Raw genomic sequence first — 24,904 nt, forward strand, 5'->3', positions numbered from 1 at the left:
GACATGGGAAATAAAACTGTCTTGCAATAGGATATTAGTCTGAACATTTAAATCAAATGGATGCCTCCTATTTCCTTAGTCACTGTTAGGGGAAGAAGTGTTGGATTTATTAGGGAAATATTCTTTAGGGTATTCATAAAAGACCTGAAAATTTGGTGGCAATATTGTCAATAATGTAAATATAAAATATGGGTATTCTGCATTTTTCTTACACTGTAAAATTAGGAATTTAAAATAAATGAATGACACCATATTACAGATTACTTCTATTTGATTTTCAGGTGAATATTGGCATTTTAATTATTGATAATCAACTGATCTCAATTTATAAATGTGTAGTAGGCTTTATTTTGCTAGATCAAATTAGTTGTTGATAATATTTTGCCATTACACAGGAATAGTTTTAGATTGATTGCTTTTTTGATGAGAAAAAGTTAACCATACTTTGGTTTGTGATCATTGTCAAGTGCTATATAGCACACATCAGGACATGTGCAGTATGTGTTCTCATAAACTGATTCGAAGTGGTTGGTTTGTATAAATCAAAATGGAATTTTGTATTTTGATTTTGATACAAAATTATCCTTTGTAGAAAGAATGGGCTTGAAACTGGGTTTTGATTATGGATTTTACAATTACCTAGATGCAACTTGTTGCTTTTGTTGGGTAGTCTTTGAAAATGGATATCCTCAGTGAGGAAAGGACATTATTCTGGAAGATTATAATGTTGAATAGGGGAAGTTTGATTCTTTTTTAGATGTGTTGTTTTCTTGGGTGCTTTCTGAGAGAATGGGTATTGAATAATTTGTTCTTGGCATTAGTATTAATTTTGTTCCATTGCGGTTTTGAAATTTAAGAGAATTTGCCCTGTGACATTACTTTGATAACTTGCTGTCAGATTTTACCCATTGTTATTAACCATTTTTGAAATGTGTATATACTTAATTGATTTGAAATACAAGGGAAGAGTGGGGATATATGTGTTGTCTTGGTTTTGGAGGTGGACTTTCTTGGATTTATTTGAAGGTGACTGTAGTAGTTCCATACTCTTGAATTTAATGACTTTGTTTTGCCTGAATCAATGTGGGAAGTAAATTTATTGTTATGAGAGTTTTTGGGGGGTAAAGTTTGCAAGGTTGAATAATAAGTTGAAGAATTTTGTGGAAGTGCAAAGAAAAATTGAGATTCTCCAATAAAAACTAGTTTTATTAATTTTTGCTCTAATGCAACTGAACACTAGGGAGGCGCTCTTGAGTTGTGCCCTTTTCTTCCAGTTGGGTTGGAAAATTCCCCCTAAAATTTGTCTATATTTAATTTTTATGCTTCATAAAGAAGGCAAAACTTGAACTTAATTTATGAGATTAAGATTTTGCTTTTTAGACACCATTTTACCCAGGGGGGTTTAATTTTTTTAAAAGATTAGTATTAAGATGACCTTATAATTCTCTAAGAATTATCCCTTTTTCAAAATGGCTTTGTAAAACACCACTTCCTGTCCAGAGAGGAAGTTATTTTAGCTCAAGGACTGAAATATTTAGCAGATCTTTAGACAAAAGGAACAAATTACATTTCTCTCTGGCTTAAAAAGGGTGCTTGAGCCAGAGGGGGTTAAGAAACCCTCCCCCCTCCCCTTGATGGGGTGGTCTGGAGGGGCAGGGAGGTGTGGGGGTGGGGGTCCTTAGGCTCCCAGGGATGGAAGATCTTTTTTTTTCTTCTTTTTTTCTTTTTTTTTTTTTTGGTGGAGATGAAGGGGTGGGTCTATGGTACATCACCTGAGTTGTGGGGTAAATGTAGAGAGTGTCAATCAAAGGCAGAGCTCAGAGCTGGGAAGGAGGCTCTAGATGGCGGCTGTGCCTTAGAGAGAGCGCGCTCTGCTCCCTGCCTTCGCCTCACTTTACGCAACTTTCCCTAACTTTCGGGCAGCCTCAGGGGGCCCCCGCAGCCCCCTGCCTTTCCTAGTGACTTACTGGGGTCGATTGGAACCTTTTTTAGGGAGGAAAGCAGCTTTTGGGAGCTTGCTTTTCGTGCCTTGTTGCAAAGAAGCAGCCGTACTGAGAGCTCAGGTCGTTGTTTTCCAGCTTAGAAGCCATGGCGCACCTCCATTTTTGTGCGCTCTCCTAATGAGGTTTTTTCCCTTCCGCACCCGTTTTAATTTTAATTGTTGCTTCATTTTTGGGGACCAGTTAACCTACTGGAGGCTTATTTTATTTATTTTTCGGTTTTTATCGGAAAATTGTTTTTATTTTTAATTATTTGCGATCTGATATTTTTCTACTACTAGATAGGACTCTTGCTTTGGACCTACTACATGGATCAGGTAAGTTCATGATCATTAGTGATAATTTTAAAGATTTATATGTTAAAGTTTGCTTTATTTTCTATAAATACGAGAAATTCCTGGATGACGCAATAAGATTCAGAGATTGTTATTTGTATCCAGGGTGTTACTTTGAGAAACTTTCCTTATTGATAGAGATGATTTCCCCTGTTCGGTTTATCCTGTATCTTTTTTTTTTTTTTAATGGTAAAAATAGAAATACTTTGGTTTTCGGTGCTTACCGCTGTTGTATTACAATAATATCGTTACATGGTCAGGACTTTGTTCCTGATAATAAAGCCATCGATAGAAGCCGGGACCTTACCTTTCTTTCAACTTTTGACAGTAAATACCTGGGCACAGGACTTCAAAGCAAACACAGATTCCCCCTCCCCCTTAATTTTAAGAATTAAAAGATGATGAGAAATAAGGACAAAAGCCAAGAGGACAGTTCGCCACACAGCAATGCATCGAGGTATGAACTATCAACTTTCTTCCTTATTTCTTTTTTTTGGGAAACCTTAGCTTACATTGTTTACCTTGACAGACATGGAGAGCTGTCTGTGTTTTTTTAAGTATTATACTAATTTGGATTCGTTTTTTAAAGCATGACCTTGAGATTGCTAATATGCCACACCCTAATTTTTTGGTAGCAATTTATGAAAGTTGAGTTGACTAAGGCCTCTTACAGCAGTCTAAAGGTAAGGTACCTTTATTCAAGGGGGCCTTTTTGATAAAACTACAGTTTCTCTGTCCATAATTTTTAGTTTTAGGTTTTTGTGCTGTGGGAAAATGACCTTGTCGGTTTAGCCATTGCTGCATTGCACCATTTTACATACAAGGCAGATTTTTTCTTTGAAGAAGCTGGGGTACCCAAACTTGGAACTGAAGGCCATAGAGGAGCCTTGTGGTAGTAAATTATAGTAAATAGACATTTGAGAAAGTTAGATGAATGAAAAAATGTGCATTTTAAAGGGAAGTTGCTAAAAGGACTCTTTGACTGATGCCTCTCACTTTATATTTTTATTTGATTCTCTATTTCTTTTGATACCTTTGACATTTTAAGGAATTTTGATATAATTTATCAAAACCTTTAGTCGATGGTTACAGTTCCTGCATTTAGGAAATTAAATCTGATCCCAGAAATCCTGTCAGTGTACTTTTGCTTTGTGTTTGTTACTGTGATTAAAATTGTATATTTTTTATTTAAAATATTTTGAGGTTACATTTATATACTTTTGTATACTTATATTCAGACAATGCTTTCTGGTTGGTAGATGTAGTATATTATCCTGGCACTTTAGTTGTAGCTGCTTTACACTTATTGATTTATTTCGACAGTGTCTTCTGGAATTTTTTACCTTCTGAAGCTTACAAATGTACTGTTCAAAACAGGATTTGTTTCCTGTTAATTGGAGAACCTTATTAGTGACTAAGTAATAAAGTCTTAGATGTTTTGTTATATGGTCTGCACATTAATTTTTAAAAGCACATGTTATTTCTTGGGTGTTCTTATAAATTGTTATGTTAAGAATTTTTAATCTAGTTAACAAGGATGTGATGTGATATTTTTTTTTTCCTCTTCCCACTTCTGCCTTTATGTTTATAATTTTATATAAATAATATACTTTATTGGGTTAGTAAATATGAAAGTTTTTAACGTGGTTTATTACAGATGTTGAATTTCATTCCTTTCCTCAGACTACAAATATTTTGACTAGATTTCAAAAGTACCTTTCCACATTCTTTTGCTAATTGAGTTGTCACATAGTTTGGTCTGCTGTCCTTTGATCTTACATGCCCTCCTAATCACCTAGGTTAGGTTTAGGACAGAAGACTTCTCTACTAATCCTAAACTGATTACCCTGGAAAGTAACAGTGATTTGAGGAAATAGGAATTCTCACATACCTTTGACAAATTACTAAAGGGTCAGTACCTAAAATTGTTACTCCCTTGAGTATGATTTGCATAGTCTCACCTGGGTTTTGGCTTTCTTATGCAAGGTTGGTGGTTAACTCTGCTTTCTAATTTAAAAATCAAGCAGTGTTGTTGTTCTTTTAATAACTTACTGCACCTGGAAAACTACTTTGAAGTTGTCATGTGTTTGTCTACAGGCACAGTGGGGTTACAGCCTAACAAGAAGCATGCTCTGTACTTTCAGATCATTTTGTCCAGTATATTTTGATTTGTGTACCTGATGAATGTCCAAAAACATTTTGAAGTTTCTTAAATTTTTAATTTAAGTTTTAAATTTCCTTGAATTATGGTTAAATTGAATACCTTAAGCATGTACATAATCATGACATCTCTTCCTTTAAAAATTGTAAAGCTAAAGGATAATGATGTTTCATTGTAGTGATGTTACTTTATTTTTAGGGAGCTAAAATACAAGACTGTCCTGAACTAGTACTGTACTTGGTTCCTTGATCCATCAGACTTTTTCCTTTAAGGACCTGTTTCTGTGTCACAAAGTCCTGTGTTCAGGAAGCATTACAAAAACCACTTTTGCTGGAGAGCAAGGGAGAAGTTTGCAGATCAAGTAAACTTTGGTCTGAGAATTAATTTTAAGATCTGAAGAGATTGAATGCAGGCTTCCTCTGTTTTTGGAAATCATGCAGTATTTACCAGTGATTATGTAAGTTACTCCTGTATTCTTTTGCAGTTAATATTTAAGTATAATGTTACACTTTGCATAGCATCATTTTCGTGGAGTAAAATTTACTTTTAAAAGTAAGATGATAAACTTACTGGATACCTGTAATGTTTCTAAATATTTAAAACAAAGTCTCAGAGATAGACCTGCAAGCGAAATGTATACCACACACTTACCTAACTACTTTACATGTCGGGCTAACTTCAGTAATATCAGAGGGGAACCAGGAGAGAAGGGAACAGGATGGAAGTGTCTGGGCACACGGAGTTCTGTGTTCTAGGGCTAGGACTCCTCCGCCTTTGCAATTTATCCTAAGAACTGAAACTTTTTATTACATTGATTTCCAAATCGTCTGCCTTGGAACCAGATTTATTTTGATAACCTGGGGTGTGGTGAAAATCATCTGCTTCTTAATCAGCTTTTTAGCAGTTATTCCAAAACCCTGGGGGTGTTTAGAAACGGCAAATGCAGTTGCTTGTGGACTCTAAAAGTCAGTTTTTTGTGTGGCAGCCATTTTATGACACTGATAATTCTTACGGATCGGGAGTTTTGAGAAGACTTGAAAATAAAGCTAATCGAAACGTGAAATACCAAAATCTCATCTTCTCCCCCCTGTCCTTTTTGGGTCCTCTGGTGCTTAAAATAAAGGGCACCTCGGTATTTAGCGCTGGAAGCAGCTCTGGGAGCCCCTGGCATCTTGGTGCAGGTCCAGCTCAGTCACAAAATGGCTGTTCCTTTGTGCCGCAGCGCTGACAGACATACTGCATTGCACTGTGTACTCGCCAAACAGCAGGAAGTTGCCGTGCCGAGTTCAAAGGCCGGCCGGCGCCGGCGCCGAGAGCTGATTGGCTGAGCGCACGCCCGGTAACAGCAGGTCAACAGCGTCGGCCCCGCCCCGTGACGTCAGCCGCCTCGCCGTCGAGACGAGTGGACGCAGTGACGTTGCGCTGCGTGCGCAGCTCGGGTGCTTCCTGTTCTCCGCCCAGCCAGCCGTGGCCAGGAAGGGGGGAGGGGAGCGCCAGCTGGGACTTTCCGGTGGGCGGTCGCTTCCCTGAACCAGCTCGCTCCCGGCGGTTCTCCGCCCTGTCGGGCCGTCCACACCCTGCAGCACGAATTCCTTTGCCGAAGTCTGGGGATGGTTTTCTTTTTAGCAGCAGCTGCTGCTTTTTTTTTTTCTTTCCCAATTGTATTTATTTGGTTGACATTGGTTCGCAAAACCATTCGAGTCTCTACTTTTGGAGTAAGTAAAAGACAGTCGTTGGAAACCTTCACATCGAAAACCTGCCAGTTTCTACATTTTTCGCTATCTTTTCTAGCGAACCTTTCTTTTCCTCCCCTTTTCTGTTCAATGTGTTTAGTGAGTTTAATTTTGTTATCCTTGATCCAAGCCATTTCATTGTCAGAGGAGACATTTTTATTTAAATTGAAACGTTTTAGCAGGTGTTAGAGCTGTTGTTATATACATGGCTCATAAACAAAGACTATTATGTGAACTTGTCTGCATTTTTACTTGGTACCACACATTTTCTGAATTGGCGTGTGACGGAGAGAAACAGGTCAGAAGCTCAGGTCAGTATGTGCAAAGTGACCTGCTTTTAATTTTAAGATCAACAGGGATAGTTAAGTAGCAATATCTTAAAGACTTTGTTTAGTAAGTGCAAATATTTGGTTAACCTAAAAGGATAGAATACAGCATTAGACACCCATTTCTATGCAAATTATGTTAGGTAAAAACACTTTTAAAATATTACTAGCATGTGGTAAAGAAAAGTGACTCCCAAAAGTTAGCTGATAGTGGAATCACATGGAAAAATCTTGGAAAACTTCTCAGAGTCCCCATTTTAATTCAGTTCAGATAAACTAGGAAAAATACTATGGTGACATACGTGGTCTACGTTTGGAAACCCTTGCAAGGATTTCTGGTTTAAAAAAAAAATCATAGTTTACCAATGATGACATACAGGTTCAACTAATGAGTTTAAGCATGAAGGCAGGGCTATATTAATGTTTTTCTATTGTACCCAACAAGTTTATTTCTACGTTGTGGAGTATTTTTTTAAGCAGGAACAGAAGTGAAATTTTGGCCATAGGTCAGGCATTTTTTGAGTAAAATAACACTTTGAAAGATGTGACCCTTCTTAGTACAGGTAGAAGTGTTCACCTGAGCATATGTTAAATTTCTGAATAAAGTTTGTATAAAGTAAAATTCATTATAATTGGTTTTTGTAGATTCTCATCATTTTGTTACTTTTCAGATATTTTATGAATACTTCCGGTAAAACTGAATTTTCAGGCGTTTTCTAGACTTTCTCATTAGAGGTTCCGTATGTGATGTTCTTCACAATTTTATGGTCAAATAAATTATAACACATTTAACAGCCTTACAGACAAATACTCTAGAATTTTATCTTTAACCGGTATTTCCACCTCAAAGTGCATGTGAAGCAAGAAGAACAAAGTTTCCTTGTTTATTGAGAGTAGATTACTGTATTGACACTTTTATATTTGCTGAATTCATGCTTGTCATTTTTTAACTCCTAAAGGTGAGATAGAATTAATTAGCATCGTAGTCATGTGCCAGGATCTAAACTGCTCTGCTGAAGATGGTTTACCTAAAATAGAGATCATTAATATTTGAGTTAAAATACATCTGATATCACAGTAATTTATTTGTGAATTGCTGGCATGCCACTTGAGCCAATTACCTTTTTAAAGAACCAGAATTAAGTCCGTTCATTAATTCCATCTCTGTTTTCCTCTGTGTGCACAGTGGAAAAGTGATTAATTTCTTGTCTCTCTTTTGGATTCTTGTTTTGAAAATCAGTTTCCAGTTGATATTTGGCTCTTTGGAGGTTAACATCGTATGTAAAGATTTAAGTCATCACAGGAAGATGTGCAAACTAATAGGGAATTAAAGTTGTAAAAGTTTTAGCAGGTTATTGCTTGAAAGGTGAACCGGGAAGTGTAATTGCATTATACTTCAAGGTATATCTGAAACTCACAATTTTTTTTTTTTTCTTTCATTTTTCTGAAGCTGGAAACAGGGAGAGACAGTCAGACAGACTCCCGCATGCGCCCGACCGGGATCCACCCGGCACGCCCACCAGGGGCGACGCTCTGCCCACCAGGGGGCGATGCTCTGCCCATCCTGGGCGTCGCCATGTTGCGACCAGAGCCACTCTAGCGCCTGAGGCAGAGGCCACAGAGCCATTCCCAGCGCCCGGGCCATCTTTGCTCCAATGGAGCCTCGGCTGCGGGAGGGGAAGAGAGAGACAGAGAGGAAAGTGCGGCGGAGGGGTAGAGAGCAAATGGGCGCTTCTCCTGTGTGCCCTGGCCGGGAATCGAACCCGGGTCCTCCGCACGCTAGGCCGACGCTCTACCGCTGAGCCAACCGGCCAGGGCTGAAACTCACAATTTAACAATTAAGTCTCCCCACCTCCACAGCAATCCCCCGTTTATGCTACATCCTGAGGCCACCTGTGATTTCCAAACTCCAGTTATTTTCCCCATAAAATGTTGTATAGAAAACTTGTTCCTCAGCCTAGCGTGCGGAGGACCCGGGTTCGATTCCCGGCCAGGGCACACAGGAGAGGCGCCCATTTGCTTCTCCACCTCCCGCCCCTCCTTCCTCTCTGTCTCTCTCTTCCCCTCCCGCAGCCAAGGCTCCATTGGAGCAAAGATGGCCCGGGCGCTGGGGATGGCTCCTTGGCTTCTGCCCCAGGCGCTAGAGTGGCTCTGGTTGCAACATGGCGACGCCCAGGATGGGCAGAGCGTCGCCCCCTGGTGGGCGTGCCGGGTGGATCCCGGTCGGGCGCATGTGGGAGTCTGTCTGACTGTCTCTCCCTATTTCCAGCTTCAGAAAAATGAAAAAAAAAAAAAAAAAAAAGAAAACTTGTTCCTGACAAAAATTGACTGCTGGGTGACACAGTAATTTTTACCTTTTTTCTGAAGACCTTAAGAAGTCATTTGGCTTTCTTGATGGGGTGGGGGTCACTTTAGCAAAGTAAAGTGTTATTTCTTTGTTGTTAAATCTCTGGGTTTTATTAACTAGCCACAGGCCACCTAGGTGAGTTAACAGTTTAATTATCTGCGTTATTTAGTTTTATTTTTTAAAAGATTTCATTTATTCATTTTAGAGAGGAGAGAGAGAGAGAGAGAGAGAGAGAGAAGGGAGAGGAGGGAGAGGAGGGAAAAGGGGGAGGAGCAGGAAGCATCAACTCCCATATGTGCCCTGACCAGGCAAGCCCAGGGCTTCTAACCGGTGACCTCAACCTTCCAGGTTGACGCTTTATCCACTGGGCCACCAAGGGCCAGGCTCATCTATGTTATTTTGTATACAAATAAAAATAACGGTTGGCTGACTTTCTCTGGGTGCTTTGTAGAGCTGAGACTGCATCCTAACCTTCCTGGGAATTGAAGTCAAATTTATACTTCTGCAGAGTAACTCTTCAAATGCCAGGGTTGGGACACATTGTTTATGAGTCTCTTAGGACCTTTGCCCCTATTCAGTCTAAACTTGAATTGATAGGGCAAGTGACAGCTCCCCTGCACTGTCTGGAGTGCAGTTTACGTGGTGGGGGACAGACAGGGCATGCCTTTATGAAATAAACCATGGACAACCACAATGTATGGAAGCAGTCCATGCTACATTTCTGAACAGTTCCAGTTTAGCTTTTTATTGTTAACATGTTTGGTTAAGGGTCACCTTTTCTGATATTTCACTGATATTCCTAGATTTTATTTCAAACTGGAAAGTATGAAGTTCTTTTTCCTGGGAAGCCCCCATTGTTGGCACCCTGGAATTCAGGAGTGAATGTTGTAGAAGAACCCCCCGGCTGGTTAAGGCATCATGCTAAGGATAGTTCTGATTTTATACTTTGGATTCAAGTCTAGTGAGTTGTGTTGTACTTGGGATGTGTTGAACTGTTTCTTCTGTGCTGGTAAGAGCTGTGTATGTAATAGGCTAGGCACCAGTGTAGTGCACACTTTAATACTGAAAACTATGCTCCCAATTTAGCCAGTGAGATACTCATCGCTGGACTTGCAGTTGACTCTTTTTAACAGTGTGGATGATAGCGTTTACTAGGTTATGATGATGCAATAACACCCTGCTCTACAGTGCTTAACAAAGAGCTTGGTACTTTGAAAGCACTCCGTAAATGTAAGCTATTAGTAATGTTATTTTATTTTGAATACCTGGTTATCTTACATTCTTACCCTTTTCTTATCCTTTTGCACTTTCTGAGCCTCTTAAGAGCCAGGTTGTCCCTGAGGGCCACGGTTGGTGTCTGGCTCTCCCACAAGTATCTGTCTAGGTTAAGATGATTTTAGGAGGCAACTACCCTTCTAGCTAACTGAAACTTTGCATGTGCTTTGCAGTCAGTCCTCTCCTAGGACTTTTTTCTGTGAACGCCAGCCTTTTGAAGGGAGCCTCTTACTTTTTCTGGACTAGAGCAGCCTTTTTTTTTTTTTTTTTAAGATTTTATTTATTCATTATAGAGAGGGGAGAGAGAGAGAGAGAGAAGGGGGAAGAGCAAGAAACATCAACTCCCATATGTGCCTTGACCAGGCAAGCCCAGGGTTTTGAACCGGCAACCTCAGCGTTTCCAGGGTGACGCTTTATCCACTGCGCCACCACAGGTCAGGCCAAGAGCAGCCTTTTATTTGAGTCCGTCCTGTGGGGTGTAGCTCTGAACAAATGCCCCTCCCCCTCTGGAGCTAGCAGCTCCTGTCCTGCCTTCTCTGCCCATTTCCCCTCTGAGGCTGTGTAGAGCGAGTTGTTGAATGCCAAGGCGCAGTGCTATTCGGTTGTAAATGTAACAGCAATAATATTTACAACCATTCATGTTGGCTGGCCGTAGCATGGTTTTAGGAATCTTGATGTCTTCCCCTTAGCACTGTGCATTTGGTTTCGTGTAATACCTCCAGTCTCTGGTGTATTATGTTAGAACTGGCTAGTCTAGCTATTTGTGTATTTGGTTTCCTGTACTTAATTTCCTTTCCTTTATGGTTAATGCACCAGTTGTGTTTAAAGAAAGAATCAAAAAAAGAAAGAGAGACACACCAGGCCCCAAACAGGGTCACTTGTGTGAAATGTCACACCAGCAAATCAAGACCTAATCTCTAACCGATTACACTTTTTTTTTTTTTTTTTTTGTATTTTTGTATTTTTCTGAAGTTGGAAATGGGGAGGCAGTCGGACAGACTCTGGCATGCGCCCAACCGGGATCCACCCGGCATGCCCACCAGGGGGCGATGCTCTGCCCATCTGGGGCGTCGCTCTGCCGCAATCAGAGCCATTCTAGCGCCTGAGGCAGAGGCCATAGAGCCATCCTCAGCGCCCGGGCCAACTTTGCTGCAGTGGAAGAGAAGGGAAGGGAAGAGAGAGACAGAGAGGAAGGAGAGGGGGAGGGGTGGAGAAGCAGATGGGCGCTTCTCCTGTGTGCCCTGGCTGGGAATCGAACCCAGGACTCCTGCACGCCAGGCCAACGCTATACCACTGAGCCAACCGGCCAGGGCCACACCTTCTTTTTTTTAAAGATTTTTAATTTCTTGACTTTTTAGAGAGAGAGAGAGGGAGAGAGAAAAAGGGGGGGGAGGAGCAGGAAGCATCATCTCCCATATGCGCTTTGACCAGGCAAGCCCAGAGTTTCGAACCGGCAACCTCAGCATTGCAGGTAAATGCTCTATACTGCGCCACCACAGGCCAGATTCTACTTAAACTTTCAAACTTCCCCAGGAATGTGACTTTACACCTACCAACCTGGAATTTCCTGGTCAGCAGGAAGAGACAATCTGCTCATCACTTCCCCTTTGGATGGGGGCCTAACCTGAAACAATGGATTCCCTATTCCTTGCCCCCCTGAGCCTTTAAAAACCTTGCACTTTGTGGAGCCTTTCTGGGCTCCTCTGCACTTGCTAGGATTGATGCCCAATTCCTGAATTGTTCTTTACGTTTTACTTGGTTGAATTTTGACCTCACAATTAAGTTATTTATTTATTTATTTATTTTTTCATTTTTCTGAAGCTGGAAACGGGGAGAGACAGTCAGACAGACTCCCGCATGCGCCCGACCGGGATCCACCCGGCACGCCCAACATGGGGCGACGCTCTGCCCACCAGGGGTGATGCTCTGCCCATCCTGGGCTTCGCCATGTTGCGACCAGAGCCACTCTAGCGCCTGAGGCAGAGGCCACAGAGCCATCCCCAGCGCCCGGGCCATCTTTGCTCCAATGGAGCCTTGGCTGCGGGAGGGGGAAGAGAGAGACAGAGAGGAAAGCGCGGCGGAGGGGTGGAGAAGCAAATGGGCGCTTCTCCTGTGTGCCCTGGCCGGGAATCGAACCCGGGTCCTCCGCACGCTAGGCCGACGCTCTACCGCTGAGCCAACCGGCCAGGGCTATTTATTTTTTAATATCAGACCTTGGAGAGCTTCTAAAAATAACAATGGCCAACTCAACCCCTGGGATTGAGTTAACCTAAAAGCTGTCCCTGTGGTTCAAATTTGCATGTGTTTCCCTATGTGTGCATGTCTCTCCATGTGTCTCAAGACTGCTGACCGAGCACCTCTTGTCCTATTGTTTTCTGACCCTTGGTCTTGCCCCTGCTTCTCCTATTTTCTCAGTTCCCTTTTTAGGGCAGTTTTAACAGCAGCTGGAGTTTGGAATCCGGAACCAAAGGCTAAGGAGTGGGGTGTGTTTCTGTTGGAAGAGGAAGTTTCTGCACCATGTTCTGCATGTCTGTCTGCAGCGTGCCTTTAAATCATGCGTGCTGACAGGCCGCCCTCATCTCAGGTTGATTTAAGTTCTCGTGCTAGCTCTTCCTTTTTAGTTGCCTCCTCAAGCTTGGATTCCAGAATTAGCTTGGGATTCAGTTCCAGTCCTCCTAGAACTCCCTTTCCCTCTAGCTGCTGCAGGTGCAGTCTAAAAGCAGAGACTGTATTGGTGAGTGGCCACCGCTACCCTGAGGAGCAGTTAGAGTGATGTTTGCAAGAGAAGAAGATAAGTAGATGAGCCACAGGGTTGTGCATCTGGCATTATTTCTTTAGACCAGCAGTGCCGGTAATGCCTGTGATCTTTATTTTGGAGGGACAGGAGAATGTGGTGAACAGTTTATAGAAAAATACCAGAGTTAGATTTACATTTTAATGGAGTGCTTGACTATGTCAGGCATGTTTTAAGGGCTTTTTTGATGTCGATTTTATTTAATGTGGGGGTTAGTGTAGCAGAATTGCTTAGCAACCCCTTTAGGCTGGAACCAGCTCTCCCCAATGAACTGTCATTGACGCTCTTCCTCTGTGGGTCTGTGGGTGGTCCCCCCCTTACCCCCACAGAACATCTGCCTGTTCTCTCCCTTCAGGTGACTTAGATACTTCAGAAGAATTTGTAGCTACTTACCACATTTGTTTATGCTGATTGTGCTTGTATTTGTGCATTTCAATGAAATGTCCATCCAACACATGAGATGATGAATGTGAGATTTTTCAGTGAAAACTAAGTTGACTGCTCTGGGAAGAGTTCAGTGGTAGCTGTTACTACAGTACTACTGTGCATGAGCCTGGGGTCCGTTCTGAGCCCTTGATATTTGTTCACTTGACTCATCCTCATAGTCTGTGGGGGATGATCAGTGTTTCTGTTTGTACATGAGAAAACCAAGGCCCGGGGTAGAAGAAATGATAGAATTGGAGTCAGACTTGGCAGTTGGGCTCCACTTAAACATCTTGTCCAAACTTACTGTCAGATCACGAGTAAGGGGAAACTAGAAGGTTGTGCTGCATAGTGAAAGTCTAGAATAGTTCTGTACTCTGCCTGTCTTACCTCTCGTTTTAAAGAAACCAGAAGCTCGGAATCACTGCGTCATAGGTGCGACCAGTGCCAGGAAACTGTTGTTCAAAGGCCATAATTTTACAGCAGATGGTTAAAATGACAATGTAGCTGCTGGCCTGGCCCTCCTGGGTTGCTTGGGAAGCAACATGGGCGTGGCCTGAGAAGTTGGGTGGGCTGGGGAGGTGTCCTAGAGACCTTTGTCCTTGTGCAGTTTGACTTCCCTTTGTGAATATTGGCCTTGGCTTCGGATTTGTTTTTCAGTCCTAAACTTACATAGTTTGTTTGCATGCGAGTCACTTAGAAAAATCGGCCATCACCTGATTATATTTTAATGTTAGCGCTTTAGTAGTTAGGTCAGTCTGAAGCTGTCCAGGTGGGCTTGCTGCTTAGCCAGTGTTGGGATTCAATGTGTCCTCTTAGTTCTTAAATGTATAATATGTGTCAGAGTTAAAGTGATGCTTCGGAAGCAGTGATTTTTGACTAGGGACATCCCCTGTCCTCCTGCCCCCAGCCCTGTGACTTTTGGCAGTGTTGGGAGATATTTGTGGTTGGGGCTGGGGTGCAAATGTCACCTAGTGGGTGAGAGGCCGGGGTGCGGCTAAGCACCCTACAACGCACAGGACAGCCCCACAACAAAGGATTGCCTGGCCCCAAACCCCAGTAACGCTGTGCTTGAGTGTCCGGTCTAAAGCACTCAGTGAATGGCCCGCCACAGCAAAAGTTGGTTGTTACTCCGAAAGTGGTGAACCCTTGCCTCTTCTGTGTCTTGTCTGTGGCATGATCCCGGAAGCCCACTACTTCCTACGACACTGGGGGCCTAGTGCTGCTCACTGCTGTGGAGGTTAGCAGCCACACCTTTGAAATCCCCTTTGAACTTCGCAGTTGCTGTGCTATAAAACCTCTAAAGATTATAGCGTAAGAGTTAATGAAGACAAGACTCAGTGGGCTGAAAGGAGTTCCTGGCCAAACTAGTCCCTCTCCCCTCAGGGTTCTAAGCGGATGTGAATCCACCACTTGAGATCTGGCGGATTAAAGGGAAGACACTCCCCTCAATGCTTTGAAATTGCTTGGTGGGGTGCAGAGTCTTACCTGCCCTTACAGAGGTACCCTGGTTCCCCGAAAAGAAGACGGTGTCTTATATTCATTTTTGCTCCTAAAGACGCGCTAGGTCTTATTTTCAGGGGAGGCCTTATATTTCTAAGCTTGAAAAAAATTGCAGTAGATCTTATTTTCGGGGGATATCTTAATTTGGGGGAAACTGGGCAGAAAGCTTGTCTTGTCCTTTGTATAATCCTTAATGCATTGCCAGGCCTGGACTGGGTGGGTGTTTGTGACATGGTTGTCCAGCTGTACCACATGAAGGCTTTGTCCTGTAATTCATTTTCCCCTAATGATATGTGTGCCTGGGTGCCATCTTTGATGTGCCCTAAATAGCATGATAAATGATGAGGCCCTCTGTCTAGTGCTGGCTGGGAATTTTAGAAACATATTCATTAAAAAGATAGATTCCCCTGCTACCTCCACTTTGTGTTTATTACTGGATTTCTCTATCTTAGAGGTGCTGATGGGGCATGCCCCCCCCCTTTTTTAAATGAGGGGAAGGGAGGCAGAAAGACGGTCTCGTGCGTGCGCCCCAACCAGGATCCACCCGTCAAGCCCCATCTTACTGGGGATGATCTGCCCATCTAGGGTTGTTGCTTGTCAACAGAGCTGTTTTTAGCACCTGAGTTAGAGACGAACTCAATTGGAGTCATCCTCAGTGCCTAGGGCCAACTCTTTTCAACCAATTGAGCCATAACTGTGGTTGGGAGGGAGGGGGGGGGGAGAGAGAGAGAGAGAGAGAGAGAGAGAGAGAGAGAGAGAGAAGAGGAATAAGGGTAGAGAAGCAGATGGTCGCTTCTCCTATGTGCCCAGAACAACAATTGAACTTGGGACATTCACATGCCAAGCCAGTGCTCACTGAGCCAGCTGGCCAGGGCAAGACCTGGCTTTTATCCCTTGAAACTCTAAGCAGCAGTTTTGTTATACATGTGCCTTTTTCTGGAAAGAGGATCCATAGTGTTACTAATGTAAGGGCAACTTCCAGAAGAACTGTCGAATCCTAGGAAATTCTGCTCCTGAATACTGATCAATTCTGTAATGTTAGTCGACTTTTTTTTTGAGAAATTCAGAAAAGTGCCAAGAATACAATTAAACTTTTAAGCAAGTTAGATAAATGTAGTTTACCTCTTTTCCCTTAGGCACTTTCGTGAACTTGGCATATAAAACATTGAAATATACACGGTTTACATAATATATTTTGTGCTTAAGAACAGTAGTTTTAGGCCCTGGCCGGTTGGCTCAGTGGTAGAGCGTCGGCCTGGTGTGCAGGAGTCCCGGGTTCGATTCCAGGCCAGGGCACACAGGAGAAGCGCCCATCTGCTTCTCCACCCCTCACCCTCTCCTTCCTCTCTGTCTCCCTCTTCCCCTCCCGCAGCCGAGGGAGCAAAGATGGCCCGGGCGCTGGGGATGGCTCCTTGGCCTCTGCCCCAGGCACTAAAGTGGCTCTGGTCGCAGAGCGATGCCCTGGAGGGGCAGAGCATCGCCCCCTGGTGGGTGTGCCAGATGGATCCTGGTCGGGCGCATGCAGGAGTCTGTCTGACTGTCTCTCCCCGTTTCTAGCTTCAGAAAAATACAAAAACAAAAAACAAAAAACAAAAAAACCCAGTAGTTTTGAAATTGTCATGTTGCTATTTATAGATACCACCCATCCCTAGTCCGCCATCATACATTACATAGTATGAATAGTTCGTGTTTTACTTTTACTTTTCATACATGGAAGTTGATATTTTCTTTTGTCAAACTTGAGAGCAGAGCGCTGAACAGTTTCATACGTCCCACCTCTGGCATACGTGTGACAGTGGGACAGGAGGTTATATGCTCATAGGGTCAGTTGCACGATTTACGTGGGTGTTTTTTTTTTTTTTTTTCTTTTCTGAAGCTGGAAACGGGGAGAGACAGACAGACTCCCGCATGCGCCCGACCGGGATCCACCCAGCACTCCCACCAGGGGCGATGCTCTGCCCACCAGGGGGCGATGCTCTGCCCCTCTGGGGCGTTGCTCTGCCGCGACCAGAGCCACTCCAGCGCCTGGGGCAGAGGCCAAGGAGCCATCCCCAGCAACCGGGCCATCTTTGCTCCGATGGAGCCTCGGCTGCGGGAGGGGAAGAGAGAGACAGAGAGGAAGGAGGGGGGGGTGGAGAAGCAGATGGGCGCTTCTCCTGTGTGCCGTGGCCGGGAATCGAACCCGGGACCTCTGCACGCCAGGCCGACGCTCCACTGCTGAGCCAACCGGCCAGGGCCTACGTGGGTGTTTTGAGGTTTACTGGGTATGTATGTCACAGTGCTTTCCAAAGTGTCTCCTGAGTGCTTTTTCAATAATGGTACACAAGGACTATTTTTCCTACTGTTTCACCATCATTTGATATTATCAAACTATTCTTCTGCAAGGCAAATGAGTATAAAAGTAATCTGTTGTAATATACACATTCCAAATTACTGGTGAGGTTTATTTTTTGTAAATTTATTGCCATTTTAGGTTTTTTATTATTTTATTTTTTTTAAGTTGAGAGGAGGGGAGATAGACTCCCATATGTACCCCGGCTGTGGTCCTCCTGGTAACCCCCGCATGGGGCTGGTGGCTAGAGAATCACCTGAACTATCTGTCCTTAGCGCCGCCCACCCGGGGCTGATGCTTGAACCAGTCAAGCCACTGGCTGCGGGAGGGCAGGGGTGGAGGGAATGGGAGAGGCAGATGGTCGCTCTCCCGTGGGTGTGCTGGCCCTCTACACTGAGCCGCCAGCGAGGGTCCGTTTCAGTTCTTTTCAGTAGTTGCGTGTCCATTTTCTTTGTCCAGTTTTCTGTTTTTTTCTTTGACATGTAATTCTTCATGGTTTGTATATAATTTTTTTGTTGTGTATACATTGAAATTTCTCTTACCCTTGTCCTTTAACCGTGTTTATAATGCATGTGGCTTAGTCTTCAGAATCCTCAGTTTTGAGCTAGAGGTGGAGGATGGAGGAGGTCCTAAAGATCTTTGATGTTAGTTACTAGAAGGAATTGTTTTACATCAGCTTTGGGTGGCTTAATAATTTTTGAACTAGCAAATGTATGAATGACTTGGTGGGAGCCACTTAGAGGTCAGGTAGTGTGGATTCTGCAATCCATTAAGAGGGTGGGGGTGATGACATCGTACACACACTTGGGCTAAGTGCCTTCTGTAAAAGAGAATATTTATCGTCTTTGTTGTAACGGGTAAAGGAGAACTTTCGCATATGTTTGATACGCTAAGTGCTCCATGAAGCATCCACCGGGTATAATAAAAAAAAAACAAATGTCGGAGACTTACAGAGGTAGGTATAGATGTAACTTTATTGGCCAGTTTCACCTGTGCAGGGGCGAATTCCCTGGTGTCCGGAGACACCCTACTCAAGTAGGAGCTGCAAATGGGAACCGCCCCGGGCGCTTACAGCTAGTTCCTTATATATCCTAAGTAAGCAAGCATAATACAGAAGCAAAAATGGCGATTTCCTATTCGCTAAGGGAGTTGCACATAGCATAGCAACAGGGGCTGGGTCTAACTCATTGGCGAACTTCAAACATAAACTTCTGATAAGGGTCTCTAACCAATGGAATGCAAATGTTTGTCTTCCTTTGTTCCTAGCCCTACAAGGTCCCTATCACTACCTCCCTGTCTCTGCTTCCACACTCTGGCAATCCCAGCACACTTTCCTGAATTTAACAATTTGATCTTTTCTTGATCCTTCCACTCCAAAAATGTTAGCTGTTCTGTCATTGATAAGAACTTAGTCTGGAAGTAAGTTTTATGGAATTCCAATGTAGATTGCTTAGTGTTTCTGCCAGATTTTGGTTTCACCAGCATCACCAGCAACAGACTTGCTCTGCCAAGCTAGCTGTTCAGCCATTTTGTTAAGTTTAGGAAAACAAACACTATCCATGTGCTGAAATGGCAGCTCTGGGGCTGAGAACCCACAGGCCTGTTCTTCTGAGTGAAGTCTTGCTGTGCTGCCCTCTTGTGGCCACATGGGAAATGGCAGTTGAAAATTTAGAAATGGACACAGTAGCTATTACCGGTGCTTGCTTTCAAACTCCATTTGTAAGAAATAATCCTTTTTTTGCAAGCCTAGGAAAGGATTTTGAAAAGATACCAGATTTTTTCCGCCCACATGTGAAACCCATGTTAAACTTTTTTCACAAGCATTCATTTTTCTGTTGGAACCTAAAGTCCCAGTTTTGACTTGTGGCCCTTTCAGTGATGTTTGTGTTGTATTTCTCTGGTGTTGATTGTTCAATCAAAAATTATGAAAATTGTTTCCAGTTTAGATTTTGAGTAATTTTCAGATCCTTGTTTTCTTTTTCTGATTTTGTTTTTCAGGTAACAGTTTACATCCAATATTATTTTATGTTAGTTTCAGGTTCAGATACTTATTTTTTGTGAAGATTCTGTATGCATGCTGGATAATTCCTGAAAGTTCGGTTTTTAATTGCACTGGAAATCAGGTAATTTTACTACTTGATCGTTGAGGGGAAAGCTTAGACGATTTCTCACCAGGTGACTTGGTGGGACCCTTTCTGTCGGAGTCGGATGGACTTTCACATTCACTCGGAATCCCCAGTGAGAACTACCACTTAGCATGGCTGGTATTTGGTATTCTAATTATTTAGGCACTAATAGAACATCTGGATCATATTTCAAGAAATATCCTGCCCTTTGAGGGACTAATTAGATCATCAGTGCCCTAAATGTGGAGATATTTATAGTTTTGTTTTTTTTTTAATATTTTCTGTTCCGAGGTGTGTGAGGAAGAGAGAGGCTTCGGACCCTCAGGGACAAGGCCAGATTGAAACCAGGCGGCCGTCCTCAGGTCCCGGGGTGGCTGCTGGTGAGGCCGAGGTGCGGGGCCGGAGTGCCGTGGGAGCCCCTCCCAGCACCGAGTTTAGGGGTGGAGCGCGGAGGGTGTTTTCCTAGGGAAGGCAGCGCTTGAGACCGGAAGAATCGGAGAGACCTAGCGTGATGCACAAGCGAAGATTGGGGTGAGGAGCGCCAGGGCTTGCTTGCTCTGTGCTCCGCAAGTGGTTCAGTCTGGCTGCAGGGAGGGGAGGGCAGGAAGGCTTAAGTGATGAGTCATGAGACATCAGCTGTTTTTTGTTTGTTTTTAGTGAGGGATAGACAGACAGGAAGGGAGAGAGATGAGAAGCATCAACTTGTAGTTGCGGCTCCTTAGTTGTTCATTGATTGCTCTCTCATGTGTGCCTTAGGGGGAGGGGGCTCCAGCCAAGCCAGTGACCCCTTACTTGAGCCAGTGACCTTGGGTTTCAAGCCAGCAACCTGGGACTCAAGCCAGTGACCTTGGGATCATGTCAGTGATCCCACACTCAAACCAGCGACCTTGGGCTTCAAGCCAGCTAGCTACCTTGGGATCATGTTAGTGATCCCACGCTCAAGCCAGTGACCCCACACTCAAGCTGGTGACCTTGGGGTTTTGAATCTGGGACCCTCAGCGTCCTAGGTTGACGCTCTATTGACTGCCACCACCCATCAGTGAGATCAGCTAGGTTTTATAGGGCGGTCTGAGACCGGATGTTGTCAGTGACCATGCCCAAGGTGGTGGGAGGAAGGGTGGGCCCCACTTTCAGGCCTCTCCAGATCCTCGGCTGTTTGATGATCGGCTACATGCAACACCCCTTTCTAAATCCCTTACGAGGAGATTTCTGGAGCTGCCTCTTTCTATGAGCAGCTGGTGGAAGCCTAACTTTTTTTTTTAAAGACTCAAACTATCAAAGAAAATCTATTTAGACAGTCACAGAAGAAATGGGCTTTAGGAGATAAGCTTCTGAGGCAAAAGGAGAAGGTCCTTGGAGCTTAGATGCCCCTGGAGCGAGGGGGAGGGGCGAGGAAGGGGGAGGCCTGCCTCCGGAGGGAGCCTGCCATGCCCGGCCTTCTGGGACTTCTAGAACATTCCAACCATGCCACAAAGTGTGTGGCGGCGACTCCCCACGGTGCTGGTGGGGAAGAACTTGGTGTCAGAAGGGGACTGAGCTCGGAGGAGAAATTCTAAAGTTCCTAGTGTTTTTGGGTAAGGTTTTGGCACTGATGTTTACATAGTGCTGCTTTTATCGCTGTCGTTTGATGATGCTTGTGACCCTGTAGATCAGTGGTTCTCAACCTTTCTAATGCCATGACCCTGCGATACAGTTCCTCATGTGGCGGTGACCCCAAACCAAAAAATAATTTTGGTGGCTACTTCATAACTGTAATTTTGCTACAGTTATGATTTGGAATGTAAATACCTGATATGCATTATGTGTTTTCCGATGGCTTTAGGCGACCCCGCCAGGGTCTCGACCCACAGGTTGAGAACCGCTGCTGTAGATAATGTCCCAGAGGACGGCACAGGTTAAAAATGGCATAGGTCTAGGATGGGCTGGGACTGAAACCCAAGTCATGGATGCCAGAGTCCTCACTTTCTTAACTGTGCCTGGTGACCACCCCCTCACTGGTCACCTGTGGAGGATGTGTGACTGAAGATGTCGGAGAATGAGTGACGAGTCCGCTTCTGCCGTGTACGGACAGGGCGTCAGGGAGCATTAGGAGGCCATGGCCATGCTGAGGCACCGGTGCATCGGAGATGCTGGACTGGCTTGCCATGGGCATAGGCATAGCAGGGGTACAGCTTACCATATTTCCCCGGGTATAATACGCACATTAATTTTGGGGCCTGAAATTTGAAAAAAAAATTACATAAAGTTAGTTATATTGAAGTCAAATTTTCATAAAATTCATACAACTCAATAGGCACGAAAGTGGGAAATGCAAGTAAAAATATCTACAACCACTGTATAAGATGCACCCAGTTTTTAGACCCCAAATTTTTCAAAAAAGGTGAGTCTTAGACATGGGGAAATACGGTATTTTCTGAGTCCAGAAGGTTTTGTCACCCCTGTAGTAAAACAGAATGTGCTCTTTAGAGCTGGACTTCGGGTGGTCCTTGCTCGACCCCCCACCCCCCCCCACTTTTGAGTTATGTGTTCAACCACGTTACTTAAAACATCTCAGTGTTTTGTTCCTTCATGTGGGGATCATGCCTTACAGGTTTTTTTCTGGGGAATAAACAGAGTAATATATAAAGCACTTGGAGCCTTGCCCAGCACCTGTTAGAACAGGGGTCCCCAAACTTTTTACACAGGGGGCCAGTTCACTGTCCCTCAGACCGTTGGAGGGCCGGACTATAAAAAAACCTATGAACAAATCCCTATGCACACTGCACATATCTTATTTTAAAGTAAAAAATCAAAACGGGAACAAATACAATATTTAAAATAAAAGAACAAGTAAATTTCAGTCAACAAACTGATCAGTATTTCAATGGTAACTATGCTCCTCTCACTGACCACCAAGGAAAGAGGTGCCCCTTCCGGAAGTGCGGCGGGGGCCGGATAAATGGCCTCAGCGGGGCTGTAGTTTGGGGACCCCTGGAGAGGGTCATGCGACCAGTTCTTGGATTTCCTCTTCTCCCTTTCCTGACAGAGGACCCTGTCCCCGTTCCCTGTCCTTGGCTTCCCCTGTGAACAGAGTGGCCCGCACTGTGTAGTGCTTACTGTGGCCACACGGTCTCTGGGTCAGTCCTGGGTGGCCTCCATGCTGACTTTGTGGGGTTGCCTGCACATGTCTTTCATCCCTGGCTGCTAACCTTGAGGGCCTTTCTGGTAATGTTATGCTGCTTCTGTCCCATCTCTGCTCCTTCTCTCCTAAAGAAAAGTTGTGTTTTTTAAAAAATTTATTTGGGGGGGGGGGGAGAGAGAGATTGGGAGGGGGGAGGGAGGGAGGTGAGGAGCAGGAAGCATCAACTCCCATATGTGCTCTGACCAGGCAAGCCCAGCGTTTTGAACTGGTGACCTCAGCATTTCAGGTCGATCTTTATCCAGGTCGCCACCACAGGTCAGGCCGAGAAAAAGTTTCCAAGCAGCCGAGTTAAGGGGGCTGCCCTCTCTCTCTGTCGAGGCTGTCACCTTTCCATCCTCCCTAAAGTGCACCTCTGCCAGCGTGCGTCTCCCCTGGTCGTCCGGCCACCACCAGCTGGAGAGCTGGGGAGGGTGTGTTGCCTTCTGCACCTCCAGGCTGAGTGTTGTCCTAGGCCTTCTGTGCTGTGCGGAGGCTTCTCCTTCAGCCGCCTGCCGTCGCCTCCCGATGTTTGGACAGGGAAGGGTGGATGTGCGCCCTGGGCTAGGCCTCTGCTAGAATCAGGCGTCCTCTTTGGTGTGTTTGGTTCTGTTCGGCCGCCCGGGTCTGGGACTTCCTCCCTACAGGTAGATCCCCAGGCAGGCTCTCTGGTTTGAGGCCCATGTGTGGGGTTTTGTGAGCTGCCCCCCGTTGAGGGCACTGAGTGGGAAGTGACAGCCAGATCTCAGTCTTACTTTTTGTTTGGGTAACCCTGAGCGGTTTGGTTTTGTTCTCTGTTGGCTTTTGTTTGCTTTGCTTTTGTCTTGAGGAGGAAAGGGCAGTACAGTTGGTGGGTCCAGCCAGAGACCTGGTTTCAGGTACCGCCTCTGGCACCTGGGAGTCTTCAGTACTTCTGGGTGTCAGACTGTTTTGACTTTTTGTAGAAGAGCTAATCTATATAAATCAGCCGGTATGTGGTATCATAAACACCCAATTGTGGCAGCTTGACAGGGTTGCTGAGAACGATAGAAATATTGTTTATAATATAAGAATTTAAAAGTAAATTTGGTGATTTTGATCTTGTATTACCAAAATTACTATCCACTCGCATTTTACCACTACAGTTTTTTTTTTTAAACAGATTTCTGTGGCAGTCCTTAAAGTCTTTAAAAAATTTTTTTTTTTTAACGAAGCCATTCAGCATCTGAAGAAGCCTCAGGTTCGGACTCAGGCAGCCAGTCGGAGAGCGAGCCGGGCAGCGAGGCGGGCAGCGGGCCGGGCAGCGGGCATGGCAGCGAGACCAACAGCAGCTCCGAGTCGTCCGAGAGCCCGTCGGAGTCGGAGAGCGAGTCGGCCGGCTCCAAGTCGCAGCCGGTCCTTCCCGAAGCCAAGGAGAAGCCGGCCTCTAAGAAGGAGCGGATAGCCGACGTGAAGAAGGTACACTCTCTGCGGCCCTGCACGGATTGGCCGCCTCACTGCCCAGGAACACCTGTGGGGCCCCTCTAGCCTCCTTGTCTAATAGACGCCGTCTCCGGATAGAGACGGGGCCGCCTGCTGCTCTGCTGGTTGGTCATAGGCTATAAAGGAAACAGTCACAAACTGTCAAATGATAGGGCTGAAGGACACATTTCTGTCGTTTGGGTTTTTGACATTGTTAGAAGGTGGTTAATTTTATATACACACACACACATATAAACACACACTACTGAAAAATGCCAGAGAATTATTGACAGGTGATGGTGACATGCACTTGGAAAGCGTAGTGACAGGTAACCACAACCCAAGAATAAGGGCAGTTTCTGTTAACTCAAGAATGGAGGAGAGCCTGACCTGTGGTGGCGCAGTGGATAAAGCGTCGACCTGGAAACGCTGAGGTCGCCGGTTCAAAACCCTGGGCTTGCCTGGTCAAGGCACTTATGGGAGTTAATGCTTCCAGCTCCTCTCTCCCCCTTCTCTCTCTCACTCTCTCTTCTCTAAAAATTTAAAAAAAAAGAAAAAAAAAAGAATGGAGGAGAAATACTTCTGATAGAGGAGAAATGTTCCGTCTCAGGGCAGTGAGCGGAGTATTCTCTGCTTCACAGAGGCGGGTCTTCCAGCAACAAGTGTAAAAAGGCAAAAATTGAGTTCATCACATTTTCTCTTTGATGCCCAAACTGTGGGACACATTCCTTTTGGGGAAAGTGTAACGACTTGGCCTAACGAATCGTAAAAATGCAGCTGGTACTTTAAAATTCCTTTTTGAGAGAATTAGGTGATTTCAGTGACGCACTCATAAGAATATTCCTTTTAGAAATTTAAAAATAAAATGTCTTACTGAGCACTGGCCAGGTAGCTCAGTTGGTTAGACCAGTGGTCCCCAACCTTTTTTGGCCCACGGACCGGTTTAATGTCA

At 44.5% G+C, this 24,904-nt stretch overlaps 1 protein-coding gene across 3 annotated transcripts in view; it reads left to right on the forward strand.

Annotated features, from left to right (window-relative positions):
• Positions 1-1,743: 1,743 nt before the first annotated feature.
• CHD2 (chromodomain helicase DNA binding protein 2) overlaps positions 1,744-24,904 on the forward strand; it is a 138,740-nt gene continuing 115,579 nt past the window's right edge. Inside the window, exons 1-3 of one of the 3 annotated variants that reach the window (XM_066355656.1) lie at positions 1,744-2,317; positions 2,664-2,792; positions 23,706-23,949. In XM_066355656.1, the coding sequence (XP_066211753.1) occupies positions 2,734-2,792; positions 23,706-23,949 (303 nt within the window). In that variant the 5' untranslated portion in view covers positions 1,744-2,317; positions 2,664-2,733. Of the gene's footprint in view, positions 2,318-2,663; positions 2,793-6,236; positions 6,528-7,288; positions 7,291-23,705; positions 23,950-24,904 lie in introns of those variants that run through there. The other 2 variants (XM_066355657.1, XM_066355658.1) reach the window with 2 other exon arrangements.

The sequence above is a fragment of the Saccopteryx leptura genome, chromosome 13 (genome assembly GCF_036850995.1).
Source record: "Saccopteryx leptura isolate mSacLep1 chromosome 13, mSacLep1_pri_phased_curated, whole genome shotgun sequence".
Classification (NCBI taxonomy): domain Eukaryota; kingdom Metazoa; phylum Chordata; class Mammalia; order Chiroptera; family Emballonuridae; genus Saccopteryx; species Saccopteryx leptura.